The 20938-nt window shown below is 46.4% G+C and overlaps 1 protein-coding gene across 1 annotated transcript in view; it reads right to left on the reverse strand.

Moving 5' to 3' along the window:
- Nucleotides 1–20938, reverse strand: part of MYO3A (myosin IIIA) — a 236160-nt gene that overhangs the window by 12046 nt on the left and 203176 nt on the right. The window contains exon 32 of the mRNA XM_089312433.1: nt 4410–4516. Within this exon, the coding sequence (XP_089168559.1) occupies nt 4410–4516 (107 nt within the window). The remainder of the gene's footprint in view (nt 1–4409; nt 4517–20938) is intronic.

Below are 20938 nucleotides of genomic sequence, written 5' to 3' on the forward strand. Positions count from 1 at the left end.
CATAAAAGTAGCAGCACAGAAATACACATTTTAATTTGCACAATGCCTGAGAGCTTTATGTAGCAAGGCACAAATCAGAATACGTTAGTATGGAAATAATTAAATATCTTTTGATCAATACTTCAACTGGAACATCACAAAATGGCCCTTCAGTTCATCTGACATACAAAGTATACTGTTTTCTTGTATCGTGGCATTAGCAGTGTGTTTCTTTGTGTGCTACCTCAATATATTTGAGCTCATAAATGTACACATTGTAAGAGTATATGTGTTTTAATGATAAAAAAGCAGATACTGCACTCATCTTGAAAAAAATGAAAGCATCATAATTGTGGAAACCCTATTGCAGATATTAAGTTGGCTAGCATCATAAAAGTAAAAGATAATAACAAAAATTGCAATTAATAATGACTTGTAAATATTCAGGGTTTTCTCCAGTATTTTTTTTTTTTTTTTTTTTTTTTTGACAGGCAGAGTGGACAGTGAGAGAGAGAGACAGAGAGAGAAAGGTCTTCCTTTTGCCGTTGGTTCACCCTCCAATGGCCGCCGCTGCAGCCGGCGCACCGCGCTGATCCTGGCAGGAGCCAGGAGCCAGGTGCTTTTCCTGGTCTCCCATGGGGTGCAGGGCCCAAGCACCTGGGCCATCCTCCACTGCACTCCCTGGCCATAGCAGAGAGCTGGCCTGGAAGAGGGGCAACCGGGACAGAATCCGGCGCCCCAACCGGGACTAGAACCCGGTGTGCCGGCGCCGCAAGGTGGAGGATTAGCCTATTGAGCCACGGCGCCGGCTCTTCTCCAGTATTTTTAGAGATTGGAAGTGGAGCAGCTGGGACACAAATTTGAGCCCAAATGGGATGATGGCATTGCAGGCGACAGCCTAACCTGCTGTGCCACAATGCCAGCCCCCTCTCATGAAGATTTTTAAAGCAACTGTCAAATGTAGATATCTGAAGTTTCAACCTGTCTTGACTCCTAATTGTATTTCACCCTTTTGTTTCATTGCATTTATTTGTACAACAAATATTCATTACATGCCTATGACACGTCAGGCTAAATGCAACAGGCCAACTCCCTGGCACCATGGAAGCCACATCAATCACTCTTTAGTGGGATAAAGGGCATGACAGGAAATAGGGACTGCCCATGGAGGGCAGAGGGAGAGCTCCCTTGGGATATGGAAGAATCAGGAAGGCTAAGGGTGCCTTTATCAGGAAAGACAGAAGAGGAGAGAACACATGCAAGGACACGTGTTTAAGGGCAACCTGAAGAAGAATGCAGGCTGCTGAGACAGAGCGCCTGGAGAGGGGGTGTCAAGGGCTGAAAGTGGGAAGGTGAGCCAGCCCTTGATTTTGACCTTTGTGTCTTAGGACAGTGGGAGGTAACTGAAAGGCTTTCTACGTGTGTGTGTGTGTGTGTGTGGTCAGGGGAGGATCACATGTTCTTTCTAGAACTTTCTAGGAACATGACTCTGGCTATCATGCGGCGATGTGTTAGTGAGAAGGGGAACAACCAGAGACCAAGAGAGCAGTGAGAGGCATGATGCAGAAACACAGTAAGAAATGCTTGGAGGGGGCTCTACAGCCAAACAGTCACCGCACAAATATGTAAGAGGCAGAATTTTGGATGTGGAAGATGAGGAAGAGGGAGAAGTCGGGAGAACGGCCCCATTACCAGCTTTGTAAAATAAGTTGGGCATTTGGCCGGCGCCGCGGCTCACTAGGCTAATCCTCCGCCTAGCGGCGCCGGCACAGCGGGTTCTAGTCCCGGTTGGGGCGCCGGATTCTGTCCCGGTTGCCCCTCTTCCAGGCCAGCTCTCTGCTGTGGCCCGGGAGGGCAGTGGAGGATGGCCCAGGTGCTTGGGCCCTGCACCCCATGGGAGACCAGGAAAAGCACCTGGCTCCTGGCTCCTGCCATCGGATCAGCACGGTGCTCCAGCCGCAGCGCGCTGGCCGCGGCGGCCATTGGAGGGTGAACCAACGGCAAAGGAAGACCTTTCTCTCTGTCTCTCTCTCTCTCACTGTCCACTCTGCCTGTCAAAAAAAAAAAAATAAGTTGGGCATTCACAAAAGACCACACACTGTGTCATTCTGTTTATACAATGATATTCCAAAATGTGGAAAAATGGAATTAAAATATAAATATTTTGGGGTGCAAAATTTTTTATAAAAATTATTTGAAGGGTGGAGTTTCAGAGACAGAGAGAGACAGAGAGAGCGAGAGGACTTCGATCTTCTGGTTCATTTCCCAAATGGTCACAATGGCCAGGGCTGGGCCAGGCCAAAGCCAGGAGACAGAAGCTGCATCCAGGTCTCTCACGTGAGTACAGGGGCCCAAGCATTTGGGTTGTCTTCTGCTGCTTTATCACTTGTACTAGCAGGAAGCTGGATCGAAAGTGGAGCTACCAGGGCCGGCGCTGTGGCGTAGCAGGTAAAGCCGCTGCCTGCAGAGCCAGCATCTCATATGGGAGCCGGTTTGAGTCCATGCAGCTCCACTTCTGATCCAGCTCTCTGCTGTGGCCTGGGAAAGCAGTGGAAGATGGCCCAGTCCTTGGGCCTCTGCACCCACACGGGAGACCCAGAAGAAGCTCCTGGCTCCTGGCCTCGGATTGGCACAGCTCCGGCTGTTGTGGCCAACTGGGGAGTGAAGCAGCGGATGAAGACCTCTCTCTCTCTCTCTCTCTCTCTGCCTCTCTTCTCTCTGTGTAACTCTGACTTTCATATAAATAATAAAATAAATCTTAAAAATAAAAAAAAAAGAAATGGAACTATCGGGACTGAAACATGCACCCATATAGGATGCCAGCCTCGCAGGGGGCGGATTTATCCACTACACCACAGTACTGTCCCCATGAGTGCAAAAATTTTTTTTGAAATCCATGCAGCTTTTTCAGAATATGCATTTCAAACATGAACTTTTGGTGGCTCCTCTGTATGTACACAGAACCTGTGTGCATCCATGTAACATATGTGAAGCAGCCTCAGGCAGCTTGACATGCGAATCTGGCACTAGAGAGAGATCTGGGCCAGAAGGCAGCAGGAATGGAGGTTCCAGGAGCTGATGGGGTTGTCCAAAGGAGAGGAGAGGGCAAGAGAATGTGAGATTGAAACTCCTGAGCGGGAGAGCAGACTTCTGAGAAACAAGAAACCACTCAGGGAGTAGAGAACCAGAAAGGAAAGAATGGCTGACTTGGAAGTCAAACGCCAGCTTCATTTTCTGCCTGGGAGGTGGAAACGCACTTCCAGTGAATTCTCTGGATTTCAGTGCAGGGTGTGGAGGAGGGCTGAGCGCTCACTGTGGTGCTGGGGACCTGTGAATGAGGGTGGCACACAGAGGGACCCACAGGGCAAAGGCCTCGGGAACACAGCGTCGCAGCTCCTGGGCAGAGCTTCCTGTTCCTGCTCCCTGGTGTAAGTGGACACTGTGGGCTGGGAGAGGGGCCTGCAGAGTCCAGCGAGTCCAGTGACGAAGGCCTTGGAGGGAATCTGGACTTTAGACTGAAAGAGCTGATGAGCACTTCAAGAGGTGATTGTGGGAGGAACACGATCAAGTTTACGGCTTAGAGAAGTTTTCTGGTGCAGGCTGGGAGGGATGACTGAGGTGGGGGCCTGGACTACTCCTGGTGAGAAATGACCATGGTCTGACGTACAGGAGGAAGACTCAAGAGTTTAGGGCAAGTGATTTCCCATCAGGTCTGAGAAAGAGAGCAAGAACCAGGAGGCACCTGGGTTCTTGGGCTGGGAAACTGAGTGAGGGACAGCAGCACTCAGGGAGAACAGCTATGTGAGGATGGGCAGGCGAGCAGGGGTGCCACAGTGAGTATCCATGCTTGCAGGTTGTCAGTGGGCAGGGGTCCCCAACATATTTAAGAGCCGACAGCTAAGATGTGCCCGACTGGGTCTCAGAATCCTGATCCGGGAGATGCAGATACCCCCGTAGGGCTTGTTCGTAGAGTTGGGTATCACAATGGGTGTGAGCCCGCCTCACTCCAAGCCTGGACCGTCAAAGATGCTCAGTAAGTGCCGACTTCTCCACTTGCCTTCCTTTCTTCTGCTCTCACCCTTTTACCTGAATGTCTCTCTCTCCAAATCCCTGTGGTTCCTGCTACCATGGACGCCTTTGGTTGGACTGATATTGGCATATTGGACCAGAGGAATGGTCAGCAGAGAACACAGCTGGGAGGACACAGCGGGGACCCAGGAGAGAGGTTCGGGCCCTGGGAAGAGGAGCTGGCAGATAGCAGTGTCTGCCAACAGATAGTTGGGGGGAGGGGGAGGCAGTGACAAGGAAACTGGGCTGGTCTCTGTTTCGCTGGGCCTGCATGGGTGATAGGCCAAATGCATGCACTATTGTCTCTCTGGCCTCTGGTGGATGCTATAGCTCCCAGCAGAGAGTACGAGCACGTCACTTACATGGAGTAGGTAATAGTACGTGGAATCTTCAGGGTTATTCAATGTTTTGGGTTTCCGGGGTCGTCGTGGGGGCCTCAGTAGTCTTGGCTCCTCTCCTTTAGAGATACCTGGAAGGAGGGTGATGGTAAACAGGTGTTCAGGTGCGAAGACTGTCATCATGTGAGCTTTCTCTTTTGGGGAAAACCAGGAATTATGGACATGCAGATGGGGCTGAGGCTGGGGGAAGGAGGACATCCTCTTGTTCTCCCAGCCAACCCTTGTCATGTTTGTCACCTGCCTTCCTCCCTTTGTCTGGGGCCTGGGACTTCGAGAGCTAAGGGGAAGAAAAGCAGAGAAGGAAAGGAATGCGGGACAGGGCACTGTGGTTCAGAGGAGGGATGAGGAGAGAGAACTACCAGGAATGGCTTTCCGAAGGTAATGAAGCTCATAGGCCCTCTGCTGCACACCCCCCCCACCGCCCCACCAGACTCACATATGAACCCCTCCATGCAAGCACTGTACAGTCCCAGTTTCATGACCACCTCCTAGGTTGCATCCCAAACGAAGACACTGTTTCCTTGGAGGGCTGCCTCTTTTTTTTTTTTTTTTTTTATTAGACAGGTAGAGTTAGACAGTGAGAGAGAGAGAGAGAGAGAGACAGAGAGAAAGGTCTTCCTTCCATTGGTTCAGCCCCCAAATAGCTGCTACGGCCAGAACTATGCTGATCTGAAGCCAGGAGCCAGGCTTCCTCCTGGTCTCCCATGCGGGTGCAGGGCTCAAGCACTTGGGCCATCTTCCACTGCCTTCCCGGGCCACAGCAGAGAGCTGGCCTGGAAGAGGAGCAACTGGGACTAGAATCCAGTGCCCATATGGGATGCCGGCACCACAGGTGGAGGATTAACCAAGTGAGCCTTGGCGCCAGCCCCCAAGGGGGCTGCCTCTTTTTTAAAAGCCTAACTTATTCCTTCACCAAGACTTAGGACCTTAAACCATGAGAGTTTTCAGACCCGACTTGAAAGCGTGGGACGAGAGTGAATGCATTTCACCATCTTCTGCTCTTGCTGTCAGTAGGGTCAGGCTCTCCAAGCTGCAGTACCACTGATGATCTGCATGCTGGCTGGTTGTGTTTGCTACAAGTGGCTTTATGTGCACAGAGCAAGGAGGCCTCTCACTGAGTATTTCTGTCTGCTTTTCATGGTTCTCGAATACCCCATCCACTGACTGTATTTGTGCAGGAATGTGTGCTTGGCAGATACGCCAGGGTCAGGGAGGGAATTAGGCTTGGGTGCTGATAGGAGAACAGCTACACTTGGCAGATACCAGAGTATATGCTTCTCAGGTGGACTTTAGGGCAATAATAGAGCCTCATGCTTGTAATAAAGGGGCACAGATGATTCCTAGTCCCCAGATGTACAAATACACAGAGAAACACAAGTGTCCCTAGCCACACAAACCAAATCAAGTCAGATCTAATCAGATCAATGAATACTGAATACTTACTATACACAAACAATCATGACTGGCAATGTCAATTAGCCCGAACTAGGATGGAAGACTCACGGATATTTAACTTTCTTTTTATTTATTTATTTATATTTTTTGACAGGCAGAGTGGACAGTGAGAGAGAGAGACAGAGAGAAAGGTCTTCCTTTGCCATTGGTTCACCCTCCAATGGCTGACGCGGCCGGCGCACTGCGCTGATCCAAAGGCAGGAGCCAGGTGCTTATCCTGGTCTCCCATGAGGGTGCAGGGCCCAAGCACTTGGGCCATCCTCCACTGCACTCCCTGGCCACAGCAGAGAGCTGGCCTGGAAGAGGGGCAACTGGGACAGAATCTGGCGCCCCGACTGGGTCTAGAACCTGGTGTGCCGGTGCCGCTAGGCGGAGGATTAGCCTGTTGAGCCGCGGCGCCAGCAGCATTAATATACTATCACTATCTAGCTCACACACTTCCCAAGTTTGGAGGAATTTCTAGATGGCAACGGAGATCATAGAATTGTGATGCTTGGGACAATGCTAATCAGAGAACATCACCACAATCAACATTGCTATCCTTTTTTGAATAAAACAAGAGAAAATGAGGCCTTTGTTAATGAGGTCTTGTTAGTGCAGATCAGTAAGAGACAGGAGTGAAAACATTTTCACAGCCGGGGTCCTCTCCTCTTCTCCCTCCACCTAGTCTGCAGGAACAGAGAAGGTGGAGAGTCTCAATACCTCAGCCATTTCTGGGTCTCTTGGGAGACCACAACAGGCACAAGGAAAGAAAGTAACACCTGGATTCCTGCCATTATTATAAACAGTGGTATTTTATTTTATTTTTCTCCTTGCTTATCATGTCTATCTCCCAGTGCTAACTATTCAATGGCTTCTGTTGGCTCTTGAAAAGTTTTGTCATTTAAAAATGTATTGGTCATATCCAGTTCTATGACTCATTTGCATATGAATGGCAAGAAGCATATACAAATATTATATCAAACTGTTATGTGCCCTCAATGTTTTTGGAAACATTTGCGAGTGGCCAGTGACTACATTTTAACTTGACTTTAACATGATTTAAAGTCCATTTAAAACAGCAGAACACTACTTTGTAACACAAATTAATTAAATTGAAGGTGGAATCATTCTGAATAAACGCCAGGAGAATGAAAAAAGATTTTGAGAGTGAAGGAATTCTTGATCCTGGCTCAATTTTCTCATCAAACGTTCCCTATACAATCTGATTCCTAGTACAGAGACTCTTGCAATTGCCTTCCCGAAGGTCACGAGGGCACTCCGCTGGCAAACCCAGAGGCCCTTTATCTGTCCTCATGAGCTCTGAGCTCCGCACCCCCAGGCATCATCGACCACCTTGCGCCCGCAGGACTGGCCATGTGGTTTCTGATGGCAGGCAGGCACTTTGTTCCGCGTCTCACTGTGTTCCCAGCACTGAAGCAAGTGCACGACACAGGTGAGCACTGCATAAGCTGGTGCTCGAGTACAGACCCTCCCCTTGCCTCCTGGGTTGGACCGTCTGGCTCCCAGCTCCTCGCTGCTTCCATGGATGATGCCACACCGCTGACTGGTGAGGCGTAGCTTCCCTTGGACCCTCCCCTCCACAGGAGCTCCTGCCCTGACTTCCCATCCCCTTCATCTCAGACCCCCGGACTCAAGTGACCCAGCGGTCATCTTTCTTCGCCATCCACTACAGCTTCAACAGCACCCTTGTGTACGTCTCCCACATTCAAAACATGCTGTCACTTTTCCTCTCTCTTCTCCACTTCCTAAAGACAATCAAACATCAACTCCTGCTAATTTTGTTTTTTCCCCTTCTTTGGCACATCTAATGTTCACCCGCCATATTCTTTTCTCATTTATGGACCAAGCTACTCATCTTATACTTGTGGCAGAATCATCAAGACTCTGGTCTCCAGGCATTATTTCACAAATTAAAATCAGACTGTTTGTCCTTAAACATCACTTTGAGGGGCCGGTGGCGTGGCTCACTTGATTAATCCTTCCCCTGTGGCACCGGCATCCCATATGGGCACCTGTTCTAGTCCCGGTTGCTCCTATTCCAGTCCAGCTCTCTGCTGGGGCCCTGGAGGGCAGTGGAGGATGGCCCAAGTGCTTGGGCCCCTGCACCCGCATGGGAGACCAGGAAGAGGCGCTGGCTCCTGGCTTTGGATTGGTACAGCGCCGGCTGTAGCGGCCATTTGGGAAGTGGCCAAAGAAAGGAAGACCTTTCTCTCTGTCTCTCTCTCTTACTGTCTATAACTCTACCTGTCAAATAAATTTAAAAAAATCACTTTGATAATGAAAGATCATTTAAAAACTTATGGTGATGCCTCTTTTGCCCTTCGCCAAGCTTAAACTCCTCAAACTCAGCAGTTTCCATTTTGTCTCCCACTGCCCCCTGGCTGTCAACCATCATCTCCTCTGGTCACTGCAACCCTGACACACCATGTGTAAAGCTACCGGCTGCTTATGCCCATCTTCTGATGGAAGTGCTGCTTGCATTCCCACTGGAATCGTGCTCACCCTTTAATGCCTGTCTTCCACGGACTGCCCAGGGATCTGCTCCCTTCTCACTGAACCTCCAAGGCACTTGCTGGCTGTCGAAGGTGCTGGAAACCTCTTGTGGGATGAGCTGAGTCCCTGCTAATTCACACTGAGTCCTGATCCTCAGTACTCAGAATGTCAGAGTATGGCTGAGCTGATTCGGTTACAGGGAGGCCGAATCCCACAGCTGGTGTCCTCAGAAGACGCGAGTAGGACACAGATGCACACAGAGGGGGACAACTGTGTGAACACAGGGAGAAGACAGTTGTCTGTAGGACAAGGAGATGCCTCGGAGGGGCCCACCTTGCTGACGCTTTGATTTTCTTGACTTCAGCCTCCTCAACTGTGAGGAAATACATTCGTATTGTTTAGGCCATGCAGTCTGAGGCATTCTGTTATGGAAGCCTTGGAAAATTATTGTAAAGTCTAATCCCACATTTTCTCTTTCTCTCTCTCTCTTTTTTTTTTTTTTTGACAGGCAGAGTGGACAGTGAGAGAGAGAGACAGAGAGAAAGGTCTTCCTTTGCCGTTGGTTCACCCTCCAATGGCCGCCGCGGCCGCTGCATAGTGCTGATCCGAAGCCAGGAGCCAGGTGCTTCTCCTGGTCTCCCATGGGGTGCAGGGCCCAAGCACTTGGACCATCCTCCACTGCACTCCCTGGCCACAGCAGAGAGCTGCCCTGGAAGAGGGGCAACCAGGACAGAATCTGGCACCCCGATCGGGACTAGAACCCCGTGTGCCAGCGCCGCAAGGCAGAGGATTAGCCTAGTGAGCCGCGGCGCCAGCCCACATTTTCTCTTTTATCATGGGACTGGTTCTGCGGCATAGCCCGTAAAGCCGCCGCCTGCAGTGCCAGCATCCCATATTGGTGGCGGTTCAAGTCCAGGCTGCTTCTCCTCTGATCCAGGTCTCTGTTATGGCCTGGGAAAGCAGTTAGAAGATGATCCAAGCCCTTGGGTCTCTGCACCCATACGGGAGACCCAGAAGAAGCTCCTGGTTTCCAATTGGCCCAGCTCCATCTGTTGCAGCCATTTGGGGAGTGAACCAGCAGATGGAAGACTCCTCTCTCTCTCTCTCTCTCACACACACACTGCCTTTCAAATAAATAAATAAATTAAAAAAAAAAAAAGGCAAAGTGAGAGAGACAGAGATAGATCTTTCATCCACTGGTTCACTCCCCAAATGGCCACAACGGCTACGGCTGGTCCAGGCTGAAGCCAGGATCCTGGAAGTCCATCTGAGTCTTGCATGTGAGTGGTAGAGGCCCAAGTACTTGGGCCACCCTCTGCTCTCTCCCCAGGTGCATTAGCAGGGAGCTGCATGGGAAGCTGAGCTGGCACTGTAATACGGGAAGTCAGCACCACAGGCAGCAGGTTAGCCTGGTGTGCCACAACAGACACCAGGACTTCCTGAATGCTGGGGATCATGATGTGGGTTTTGGTGTCCTGCTGCCTTGTCTCTGGTGCTTGGAGATGCCAAGAGGCTCCATTCCATTTTAGCTTAGACACACAGTGCTAGTGCACGGTGGCTATTCAGTACACTTTGTGAACTGGATCACTATTGTCAGCACATAACAAAATAAATTCCCAATTCTGTAAAGACAAATGCAAATGAAAGAACTAATAAAACTTTAGGAAGAAGAGCCGGCACTGTTAAACTGCTATCTGCAGGGCCGGCATCCCATATGGGTGCTGATTGGTGTTCCGATTGATGTCCAGGCTGCTCCACTTCCCATCTAGCTCCTTGCTAAAATGCCTGGGAAAGCAGCAGAAGATGGCACAAGTGCTTGGGCCCCTGGACTATGTGGGAGGTCTGGAGGAGGTTCCTGGCTCCTGACTTCGGCTTGGCCCAGCCTGGCTGTTGTAGCCATTTTGGGGAATGAACCAGCATATGAAAGATCTCTCTCTGTCTCTCCTCTCTCTGTAACTCTGCCTTTCAATATAACAAATACATTTTTAAAAAACCTCTAGGAAGAAAATCAAGGGTAATTAATGGACAATCTAGGAGTATAAATGTCAATCAAAACTCAAAAGACATAAAAACTAGCCATATCTGCCTATTAAAAATAGGTGGAATTTTTTACTTGGTAAAGGAGATAGAAGATAGACTTGAAAAACTGTATTCCCAACATAGATGACAGAGTTGGTATTGTTAATACACAGAGTGCTAATAAATGTAAAAATATTGATCATCAGAAAAATGGGCAAAAGATATAAATATTCAAGATGAGCAACTCCAGTAAGCATTAGGAGGCATCTGATTTTACCAGCAGACAAGGAAATAGAAATGTAAACAATAATGAGATATCATCTTACACACACACACTAGCAAAGACCATAAGGAAGGACCACACGGCTGGCCAGGAGGTCTCAACAGGTGTATTCTCACCAGTGTTGAAGGAGAGGTCAATGGTCAGTGTCCTTTCAGGAATCAAAACCAAAACTAACTGTCAATTCAATAACTCCACCCAGGTGTTATTAAAAAGTAATTAATTAAAACCCCAGGATACAAGATCATTTCCCAAAGATGTTTACCATCACATTTTTTTCCCATGGAGGAAAAAGTTGAGAGAAAGTGAGTTATCTAACAATAGGGGAAAAGTTATATAGTTATTGTGATGCACCAATGGGAGTATCAGTAGGCATTGCACAGAATGAGTCATCCCAGTACTGGGTATATATCCAAGGGAAATGAACTCACTGTGTCAAAGAGATAACTGTGCACCATGTTTATTGCAGTACTATTCACAACAGTCAAGACATGGAATCAGCTGAGATGTTGATGAGCAAACAGAATTAAAAAAGTGATTATATATACATGATGGAATATTATTTGGTCACAAAAATAACAAAATCTTGTCATTTGTGGCAACAAGCATGGAATTGGAGGATATTACATAGAGTAAAATGATCCAGGCATAGGAAGACAAATACTGTATGTTCTCACTCACTTGTGGAAGCTAAGAAAGTTGACCACACAGAAGTAGACAGCAGAAGTAGGGAGCATACTAGGGGTCATAGAGACTAGGAAGTGTTAGGGGAAGAGAGAGTGCATAATGGGGACCAAAACACCGTGGTGGGAGAGGGGGCAATAGTGCCAATGTTATCTAGTCCAACAGCATAACTGTACTCTATAACAATTAATTATACATTTTAAAATAACTGGAGATCTTGAAGGTTCACAACACATAGAAATGATAGCATTTGAAAAGGCCAAAATGTTAAATACTCTGATTTGATCATTACTTATGTATAAATGTACTGAATTATAATACCACACCCCTAAAACAAGTAGAAATATCATCTGCTAATAAAAATAGAGTGAACTAGAGCTAGGATGTGCAGGGATGCCTGCCAAGGCATGCTGTCAGAGAAGCAAGTTGCTCAAGTGTTTATATTATGACCCTATTTCTATTTCTATAAAATAATAAAAATCTGTGTTATGTGCATAGAAGTACATGTTTGCATACCTCCCCAAAATGTGAAAAAATACATGTTTTATAAGGTTCCCTTGATGTAAGAAAACAGGAAAAAAAGAAAACAAAAAATTCCTGCATTATAGAGAATCCTAGAATGTATGGTATGGTCACATTTATATAAATATGTATTATATGTATTTGTATGTAAAATATTGTAGAGATAAAATGTCAAATACATTGAATTTTTGGAATTTCTGATTAATTCTTGCAACTTGCACAATCTTAGTTTATTGACTTGTCTTCCTCGTCAGGATAATTGACAGCAGAGAGCTGATACTGTTTTTTTCTAAATTTATTTTAAGAATTATTTATTTTCTTATTTGAGAGAGAGAGAGAGAGAGAGATAAGGGCAGGGTAGGGGGAAGGAGAAATAGCCCTTCTCTATGCTGATTCATTCCCAAAATGCCCACCAGGGATAGGATTAGGGTTAGGCTGGGATGAAGTCAAGAGCCAGGAACTCAATCCAGGTCTCTCCCAAGAGCATCAGGCACCCAAAGACTTCATTCATCACCACTGCCTTCCCAGGTCTGCACTAAAGTCAGAAGCCAGAGTTATATGTTGAACCTACGCACTCCCATATGAAAAGCGGGTGCTTTAAATGCTAGGCTGAATGCCTGCCACAGGAGAGCTGACATTCTCAGAGTATCTCGCTTAAGAAAGTGGCAGGCAACACAGGCAGCGAGCAAGTGAAAATGATTGATGAATGTATTTAAAAGGCTGATTGCTCAGCTTAAGTTTCTTCCAACTATTTTGTGCTTGTTGTTACAAGAGCAAACTTCTCAGGAGCTGCTCAGCATACAAATATTCTAGAGGCGTAAGTTTGTTTTTCTCTCTAACGACTGTCTGGGTTTTTGTTCCTTGGGGGACACTGTCTGCCAAGTCATCCTAACCCCTTAATTACAAAAGTGACATAAACATTTATAATCACAAATTATCTGCAGCATATTAATGTTGGCACTAACAGAATTAGGTCTGTGGCTATTCTGTGTGATGTGCAAGATAAATATTGGTTTGTAAATGTTACTGCTATATGGAATAGCCAGAGGGAAGATCGTTATTTATATTGTAATAATGACCATAATTTCACTGTTCCATTTTATCAGAAAGGTACCTTTTTTCGGATAAAGAATTGGCAAACAGCTCAGTATACTGCATTGAGAAGAAAGAAGCTAGATTTGAAATTCTTTGTCAATACTTGCTTTCACTGTAACTCCCACTTCTCTGATAACTGTACGATGTCACTTAAGCATACAGGCGGAGAGCATCCCATGTCTACATCAGATACGAACAGGACAGTCATGGCATTTATGTTGTTGCAGTTTTGTCTTTAAGCAAACAACCGTTGAGTTTTTGCAAATCTCCATTTCCCCCTGACAGTCTGTGACCTTCACACAGTACAGTGACCTGCGGGAAACCTTGGGAGGGAGGACCTCTCATTGCTCTCACTGGGTGTCCAAGGCAGACTCTGCCTGGTCGTGGCTGCAGCCTGCCTTCTGCATTCCCCTCTGCCTTACACAGCCTCACTCCTTTTGCTCCCATGGCTGCATTGACTCCTGTGGTCCTCCCAGATTCAACCTCTTGCACTTAGCGGGTGGTGTCTGTAATCTCTCGAGTTGACTCGAGGTAAAGAGTTACAGACACTGCTCAGTGTCCCTGACACTTAGGGGATGCTTGACTGTCCTGGGGGTCTGATTTGTCTTCACTGACCTTCTCAATAGGCACCAGCTCCCACCCCAGTCCTGACCTGCACATCCTGTTCCTCCCCTCTTCTTTCCCCACCACTGGAGACCAGTGCCCCTGGGCCAGCTCACTGCAGTACTCATCACGGGCTTTCCGCTTCCTGCTACTCTCTGACTTGGGTACTTTACATTAAGACCTGGAGTCTTCAAAGCTCAGCTTCTAGTTTTACTTAGACACTCTCAGGTGTAGGTGAGATGCTGTCCTCAGGCTGCCTCTTCTGTCTCTGGTGTGTCACAGGGGAACAGGAGGATAAAGCAGGCCTGCTTTGGTGTTAGACCGACAGAGGCACCCTCCCAGCTACCACTTGTGTCTTGGACGTGAGCACTTATCTATCTGCCCTCACTTCTGTCCTCTCTATTGGGCTGAAGTCATGGATTGGAGCTGTTAAAAGCTTGTTTAGTTTTGTTCAAGTCCATGGTTCAGGTTCTAGCCCTATCCCAACCATGCAGCAATTTTGTGCTCAGTCACCATAAGAGGGCGCCATGACTGGCACACACAAACATGTGCCTGCTGGTGCTGGTCTTGAGCGCGCCATCTTGGTTGGGAACAATGAGTCTCATGCAGAACACTGAGCTCCTTGTGTCACCATCCGTGGGACAATGGGTACAGCTAAACCATAACCACACATACTTACTTTCCTTGAGAATACGGGAAACTCAGGGGTGACAGTGAAGGCCTAATTACATCTTGGATGGTCTTCAAAATAATGTTGATCTTAATTTACCTGGAAACTCACATTAATTTTTCCCAAATTGCCAACTTAAAAAAAGTATTGATTGACTGTTCATGGCCATTTTCTTAGGTTGGACTTTTAGAAACACAGAACAGAACATCCTGTGATTTTTAAAGGCATAACATTTAGTTTTCCTTGCCCTCTGCTCATGGTATGGGTAAGGTACCTACCAAGGTTTGGTGACATATACCAGTATAAGATTTATTTATTTGAAAGGGAGACAGAGACAGGAAAAGATAAGGCTGTGTCTTAGATTCTGAGTCTTTCCATGAGTAGCCATGGATGAGCTACACCAGATTGCAATCATGTCATTCTGATTCCTAATTTGATGCAGAAGTGAAGTCGGTGAGGGATGGGAGTGCTCTCCGCTGCCGTGAGCCTCTTCTCTGTGGTCCAGAACTCTGTGCTTGGGTGCACCTCCTAAAGAGCCCCTCACGGGTGGGAAGAGGAAGCTGCCTATTCACAGGCCCCATCCAGTCTCTTTTCTGCAGTATTTTATCCTGTGGTTAGATTAGCTAGCAGTTTGCTAAGATTATTGTTTGAAAAATGAATTTTAAGAGCTGTTAATACTCTGTATATGACTATGTCATTACTTAGTAATCACTCTCCTATTGTTCAGTTTTATTTCTTCCTGTGGACATGATTTTTATTTTTCAGTGCTGGTTATTTCCTTAAGCGATATTCTCATTACAGTTTACTGGGTCAACAACATACACATTATTGCAGTGTTTTATTTTGTTGTGTTTTTACATATTGCCAAGTCACACCAACATGTTGACTCTTGGCTGTCTCATCATTATTTGGAAATAATTACCATATTCTCAACCCTGTTAAAATGTTTTTTTCATACTTGTCACTTTGATAAGAACAGTAAGTTGCTTTAATTTGTATTTTTAAAAATTCCCTGGGTGGTTATATTTATGCTAATTTGTCTCTGCATTTGTTCTTCTGCAAATAAATGGATGTTTTGTGTCCATTTTCCCACTAAGAGTATTAATGTTTTTCCTAATGATTTATGAGAGCTTCTTCTACATGACACATATTAACCCTTCTTAGGATTGTTCTACATATTTCTTTTTTTTTTTTTTTTTGACAGGCAGAGTGGACAGTGAGAGAGAGAGACAGAGAGAAAGGTCTTCCTTTGCCGCTGGTTCACCCTCCAATGGCCGCCGCTGCAGCCGGCGCACCGCGCTGATCCTGGCAGGAGCCAGGAGCCAGGTGCTTTTCCTGGTCTCCCATGGGGTGCAGGGCCCAAGCACCTGGGCCATCCTCCACTGCACTCCCTGGCCATAGCAGAGAGCTGGCCTGGAAGAGGGGCAACCGGGACAGAATCCGGCGCCCCAACCGGGACTAGAACCCGTTGTGCCGGCGCCGCAAGGTGGAGGATTAGCCTATTGAGCCACGGCGCCGGCTCCATATTTCAATTAACTTTTCTTTAGCTCTTCAATGCTTAATTATGCTTTTGACTCTTTAGAAGGTTTTAATGTTTAGAATCCACAACTACCAGTGTTTTTATTTGTAAAATTCCACTTATTATTGATCATACTTTTCTCAGCCATGATTGTGAAATACTCAGTTCATTGCATCAGATTTCTTCTGTTTTTTCTTCCATTTAAATGATTAATGATCAAGAAAATATTTGGGTATTCAGCATAAGGTAAGAATATATGTTATCTCTTCTCCCCAAATCAGAGCAATTTTAAGCATTACCCATCCATTTCTTATTAGGTTGTGATATATCTTTTTGTAAATGATAGGTTTTTATAAGTAGGTCAGTTTTAGAGTTGTTCTATTCCATTAATCTATGATTGATTTTTATAACAGATGAATATGGTTTTCATCATTACAACATTATATTATTCATTTTACTATCTATAAGGAAAGGCCTCAATCAATTATTTCATTTATTCTGAAATGTACAGTCTTTAGGGAGATCTGTTTACATTCCAAAGAAAATCTCATGGACATTTTGCATCTAGAAATTAATGTTAGCATGGTCATGCTTACAACATTATCATTCCATTACATAGCCTTTGCCTTTTCTCACTGTGTGGTTTTCTTGCTAGCTTTATTTCAAAGTATTCATTTTTTTGCTTACTATTTTGTTCTTTGTCCAAAATAACTTTTATGGAAAAGAGTACCTATCTGTATTTAATATCTATATATCCTTACTGACGGCTATTGCCAGTATTAATTATTTTGTTTTACTCTTTATTTTTAAAAAAAGATTTATTTATTTGAAAGGCAAAGTTACAGAGAGAAGGAGAGAGAGAGAGGCATACACAAAGAGATCTACCTGCTGATTCATTTCCTAAATGGCAGCAATGGTCAGGCTGGGTCAGGCCGAAGCCAGGAGCCTGGAACTCCACTGGGCTCTCACACTTGGGCCATCATCTGCTGCCTTCCCCAGGTACGTTAGCAGGGAGTTGTATTGGAAGTGGAAAGCCAGAATGGAGCAGATAGGACTTGAATCTGGCTCCTATTTGTGTTTTTAAGGTAAAATCCATGTTATCTAGTAATACTGCTCCAATCCTATCTGCTCCCTTTTGGATAGTTCTGTTTATTTATTTACCTTAGAAACTTCTCTTTGTTGTTCTATTGCATCAGCTAGAAATTCCCAAATAACATAAAAAGTGCACTACTATCATCCCCATTTTCATTGTGCTTCTTAGTGGAGCAGCTTCCAGTGTTTAATAGTTGGTGCTGGTGCTGAGGACTGGCTTCCTCCATTTGCTAGGGAATACCCTTCTGTTTTTAGGTTAACAGGAGTTGTGCATCCCATCAGCACCAGGTGTTGGATTTTACTGGAAACTATTCAGCATTTTTCAAGATGCCATTTCTCTTTTGATATCTGACATGATGTATCTTCCTAGTTTTTTTTTTTTTATCAGTCTTTTAATATAATGCTGCATTTCACTGGTTAGTGCTCTACCTACAGGAGTTTTGTTTCCAAACCCATAACTGGGGTTGACACATAGCTTTTTTAAAAAATGTTATTTGTCAGACTCTGGTTCTCTGAGAGGCGAACTTCATAAAGTAGATTATGTTCTATATTTTTAGTTTTCAGATCACATAATATAGGAATTATCTCTTCCCTGAGTATTAGAATGCATTTACCTAAAGCACTATGAATTTTGGGAGACTTTTGGTGGTAATTCTTCAACAGATATATTCTATTTAATACTTATACTTCAAAATCTCTCTTTTTAAAAAGATTTATTTATTTATTTGAAAGGCCAAGTTACAGAGAGAGAGGGAGAGACAGAGAGAGAGATATCTTCCATACCCTGGTTTACTTCCTAAATGGCCACAATGGCCGGGGCTGGGTCAGGACAAAGCCAGGAGCCTGGAACTCCATCCATGTCTTCCACATGGGCGGCAGGGCCAAGCACTCTGACCATCTTCTGCTACTTTCCTAGGTGCATTAACAGGGAGCTGGGTCAGAAGAAATTCTCCCTGGGGAGGAACTGTGTGGCCGTGGGGACCTGTGGAACCTGGGCTAATGGGGCCCACCCCACGCTGGCTAAGTCTGTTCACATTCTTCCTTGGTAGGTGGGGATGGCTGCTTGCTCTTCAAGGCTCCAGGCCCATGGTTAGGAATTCAGATTAAGAAAGGAGACAGGCAACAGCTGCTCTTACCATGGAGTTCAAAATCACACAATACATGAAAATGAATGAGCCTTTAAGGCCGGCGCCGCGGCTCAGTAGGCTAATCCTCCGCCTAGCGGCGCCGGCACACCGGGTTCTAGTCCCGGTAGGGGCTCCGGATTCTGTCCCGGTTGCCCCTCTTCCAGGCCAGCCCTCTGCTGTGGCCAGGGAGTGCAGTGGAGGATGGCCCAGGTGCTTGGGCCCTGCACCCCATGGGAGACCAGGAAAAAGCACCTGGCTCCTGGCTCCTGCCATCGGATCAGCGCGGTGCGCCGGCCGCAGCGCGCCAACCGCGGCGGCCATTGGAGGGTGAACCAACGGCAAAGGAAGACCTTTCTCTCTGTCTCTCTCTCTCTCTCACTGTCCACTCTGCCTGTCAAAAAAAAAAAAAAAAAAAGAAAATGAATGAGCCTTTATAGAATGTAACATCACCCCCTTTGTTTTGATAAAAAGTAAACTTTCAACTCCACTGGCCACTCTGAGGCACAGAGAAAATTAGGCAGCTTTCTAGCCTATTAATAAGCAGTTCCTGAATCTCTGCTGTGTGACGGATACATGAGTGCAGACAACATGATGTGATACTACTTGCAAAGGGTTGAACAATCTACTTGAGGAAGACAGAACTCTACATGAGAAATAATTTTGGAGGTAAAGCCATCCAGACTATGATACTGATCATCCACTCTCCCCAACAATGGCGCACCTGCTGACCCTAATGCGTAGAAAGGTAACTGTGGGAAGATCATTAGACTAGGATAATGGAGAATGCATGGTGCACATCCTTTGCTTAAATGTGGTGAGGGGATTGGCAAACATAGGCTGTGTTAAAAAGAAAATTAAGAGTGTGAAATTTAGGACGGAGCTCATCTACACTACAGCAAAGCAGCCAAGGTACCCACAGGACAATAATGGATCTGGATCTACTATGAGGATTTAACATCAATCAGGTCCTATCTGGCCCAGTTTGTGACCTTAGTTTGAATAGCTGGAACAATATTATACAATACAGATTTATAAGTTATTCAAAGATAAAAATAGATCATTAAAATGAATCAGCATAGATTATAACTGTAAATATTGGGTATGAATCTCCTGAATGTTAGCCCCATGATCATTTGCGCCTCCCTTTTCTATCTGTGTCTGTTCTGATACTTAGCTATTGTCTGTGGAATTCAGTAGCTGTTAATGAATAGGAGACTCAATGGCTATCTTACAGATCTCTTCTTGTTTGCTCTCCCAGCATCTCTGTATAATGTCCTCTCAACAAACCCTCTTCCCTGAACTTCTGGGGCTCTGGACTCCCTGGCTTTCCTTCACTGCCTTGGCTGCTGCTCTGTCCCTCGTGTGTCTGGGTTGTTACTCGGCTCTCTTCTCCTCTCATTTCCTGGGCCGGTTCATCTCCATAGCTTTAGTTACCATGTTGGTGTCCACTTGCCCACCTGAGCCGCTGTCTGCTTTCATCAAGGGCTTCTCAGACTCAGCATACCCTGAACCCAGCCCATCTTCCACACTCCACTGGCTCTTCCCCATTGCAGGCACCAGCTCGGCCATCCACCCCAGACTGAGTATGGCAAAACCCTTGCTGCTGCTTTCTCGTGTGACCAGTTACCAAATCCTTTGGATCTACCAGCTTGCAGCCCCGTCTTGACCACCACCCCATCCAAACCATCACCATCTCTGGCCCTCCATGATTCCCCTCCACAACACCAAAGCCCACTCAAATGAGGAAACCAGAATGGTCTAAAAATGCTGCCATCTGTATGTAACAGGGGGTACTGTGGACAACAGCCCAGGCAGACAAAACCCTAACTTAATTTTCCTAAAAGTAGACTTAGCTTCTACCTCTTAGTGCTCGTTTTCACTTTTCTTGCATTGTTGAACAAGCCCTTGTTAAACTCAGCCACTTTCTAAATGCCTTTTGAGTGCACGTGGTCATTTTATGTTTCTCCCCAGGCTACATCTAAGTTGGAGGTGGGGCTAGGGGAGTTTTGCAGCTCCCTGCCATAAACGGGGAGGGGCTGTGTGCTCCGGAGCTCTGGACTGCTCATGGCATCTCTGAGTGGTAACCTATCCTGCTTAAGCTCTGCCCCCAGCCTCCTGTTTTACTCCTGGGTCTGTGCTGCAGGTCCGTCCCCTCACCCTCACCTGCCCCCACCCGTCCCCGTGTCTTCTGGCCATTCAAGGCCTCCCTTAGGCCCTTTCTCTGCTCTTCTTGAGGATAAGGGACAATTCAGATGTTCACCTTAAAAAAGACCAGAATCGACAACCTTTACATCTGAGCAAAGAACAAAAGGATTCTCCTTCTAAAACCAAAGGGTCAAAGAAGTATTTCTGAGTTCCTATCCTTCTTGTGTGAACTAAGAACTGAGGTTCAAAATTCATATATCCATAAAAAAACAAAGGCAGGCAGAGGATACTGCAAGCTCATTGGACTTCCAGTACAATTCTGCTGCTTCTCAGGCCTACTCAGAGTCCTTGAGATGTTCAGAACTGGAAGTCCTGGCAGCACTCAGCCACTACAGCCCCCATCCCCCGGACACTGGTCCCCGCCTCCACCTCTGCTTCCCACTGTGGCCTGGTTGAAGCTACACCGGGCCCTGCCTGGCTTCCTGCACACTTCTACCTCACTCACCAGCTCTGCCAGGCACCTCCCTCCTCTTTCCTGCCCCATCAGAAAAAGGCTCTGGACATAGACTGTGGCAACACCTGAAGTTAGAAGCCCCCAGCTCTGAGATGCTAAACCCTCTGTGTCACAGGAAGAAGCTCTGGCCAGGGCCAGCCATCAGGGGACGGCAGCAAGGTAGGGGGTGGCACAAAGAGCCACTTTGTGGACAAATAACACAGCAGGATAACTGATGAAATGATAAGGCATTTCCACTTCCTCCTGTACCAGGTAAACCGTCAAGCTGGTCT

The sequence above is a fragment of the Oryctolagus cuniculus genome, chromosome 13 (genome assembly GCF_051225735.1).
Source record: "Oryctolagus cuniculus isolate XC-2025 breed Fujian yellow rabbit chromosome 13, ASM5122573v1, whole genome shotgun sequence".
Classification (NCBI taxonomy): Eukaryota; Metazoa; Chordata; class Mammalia; order Lagomorpha; family Leporidae; genus Oryctolagus; species Oryctolagus cuniculus.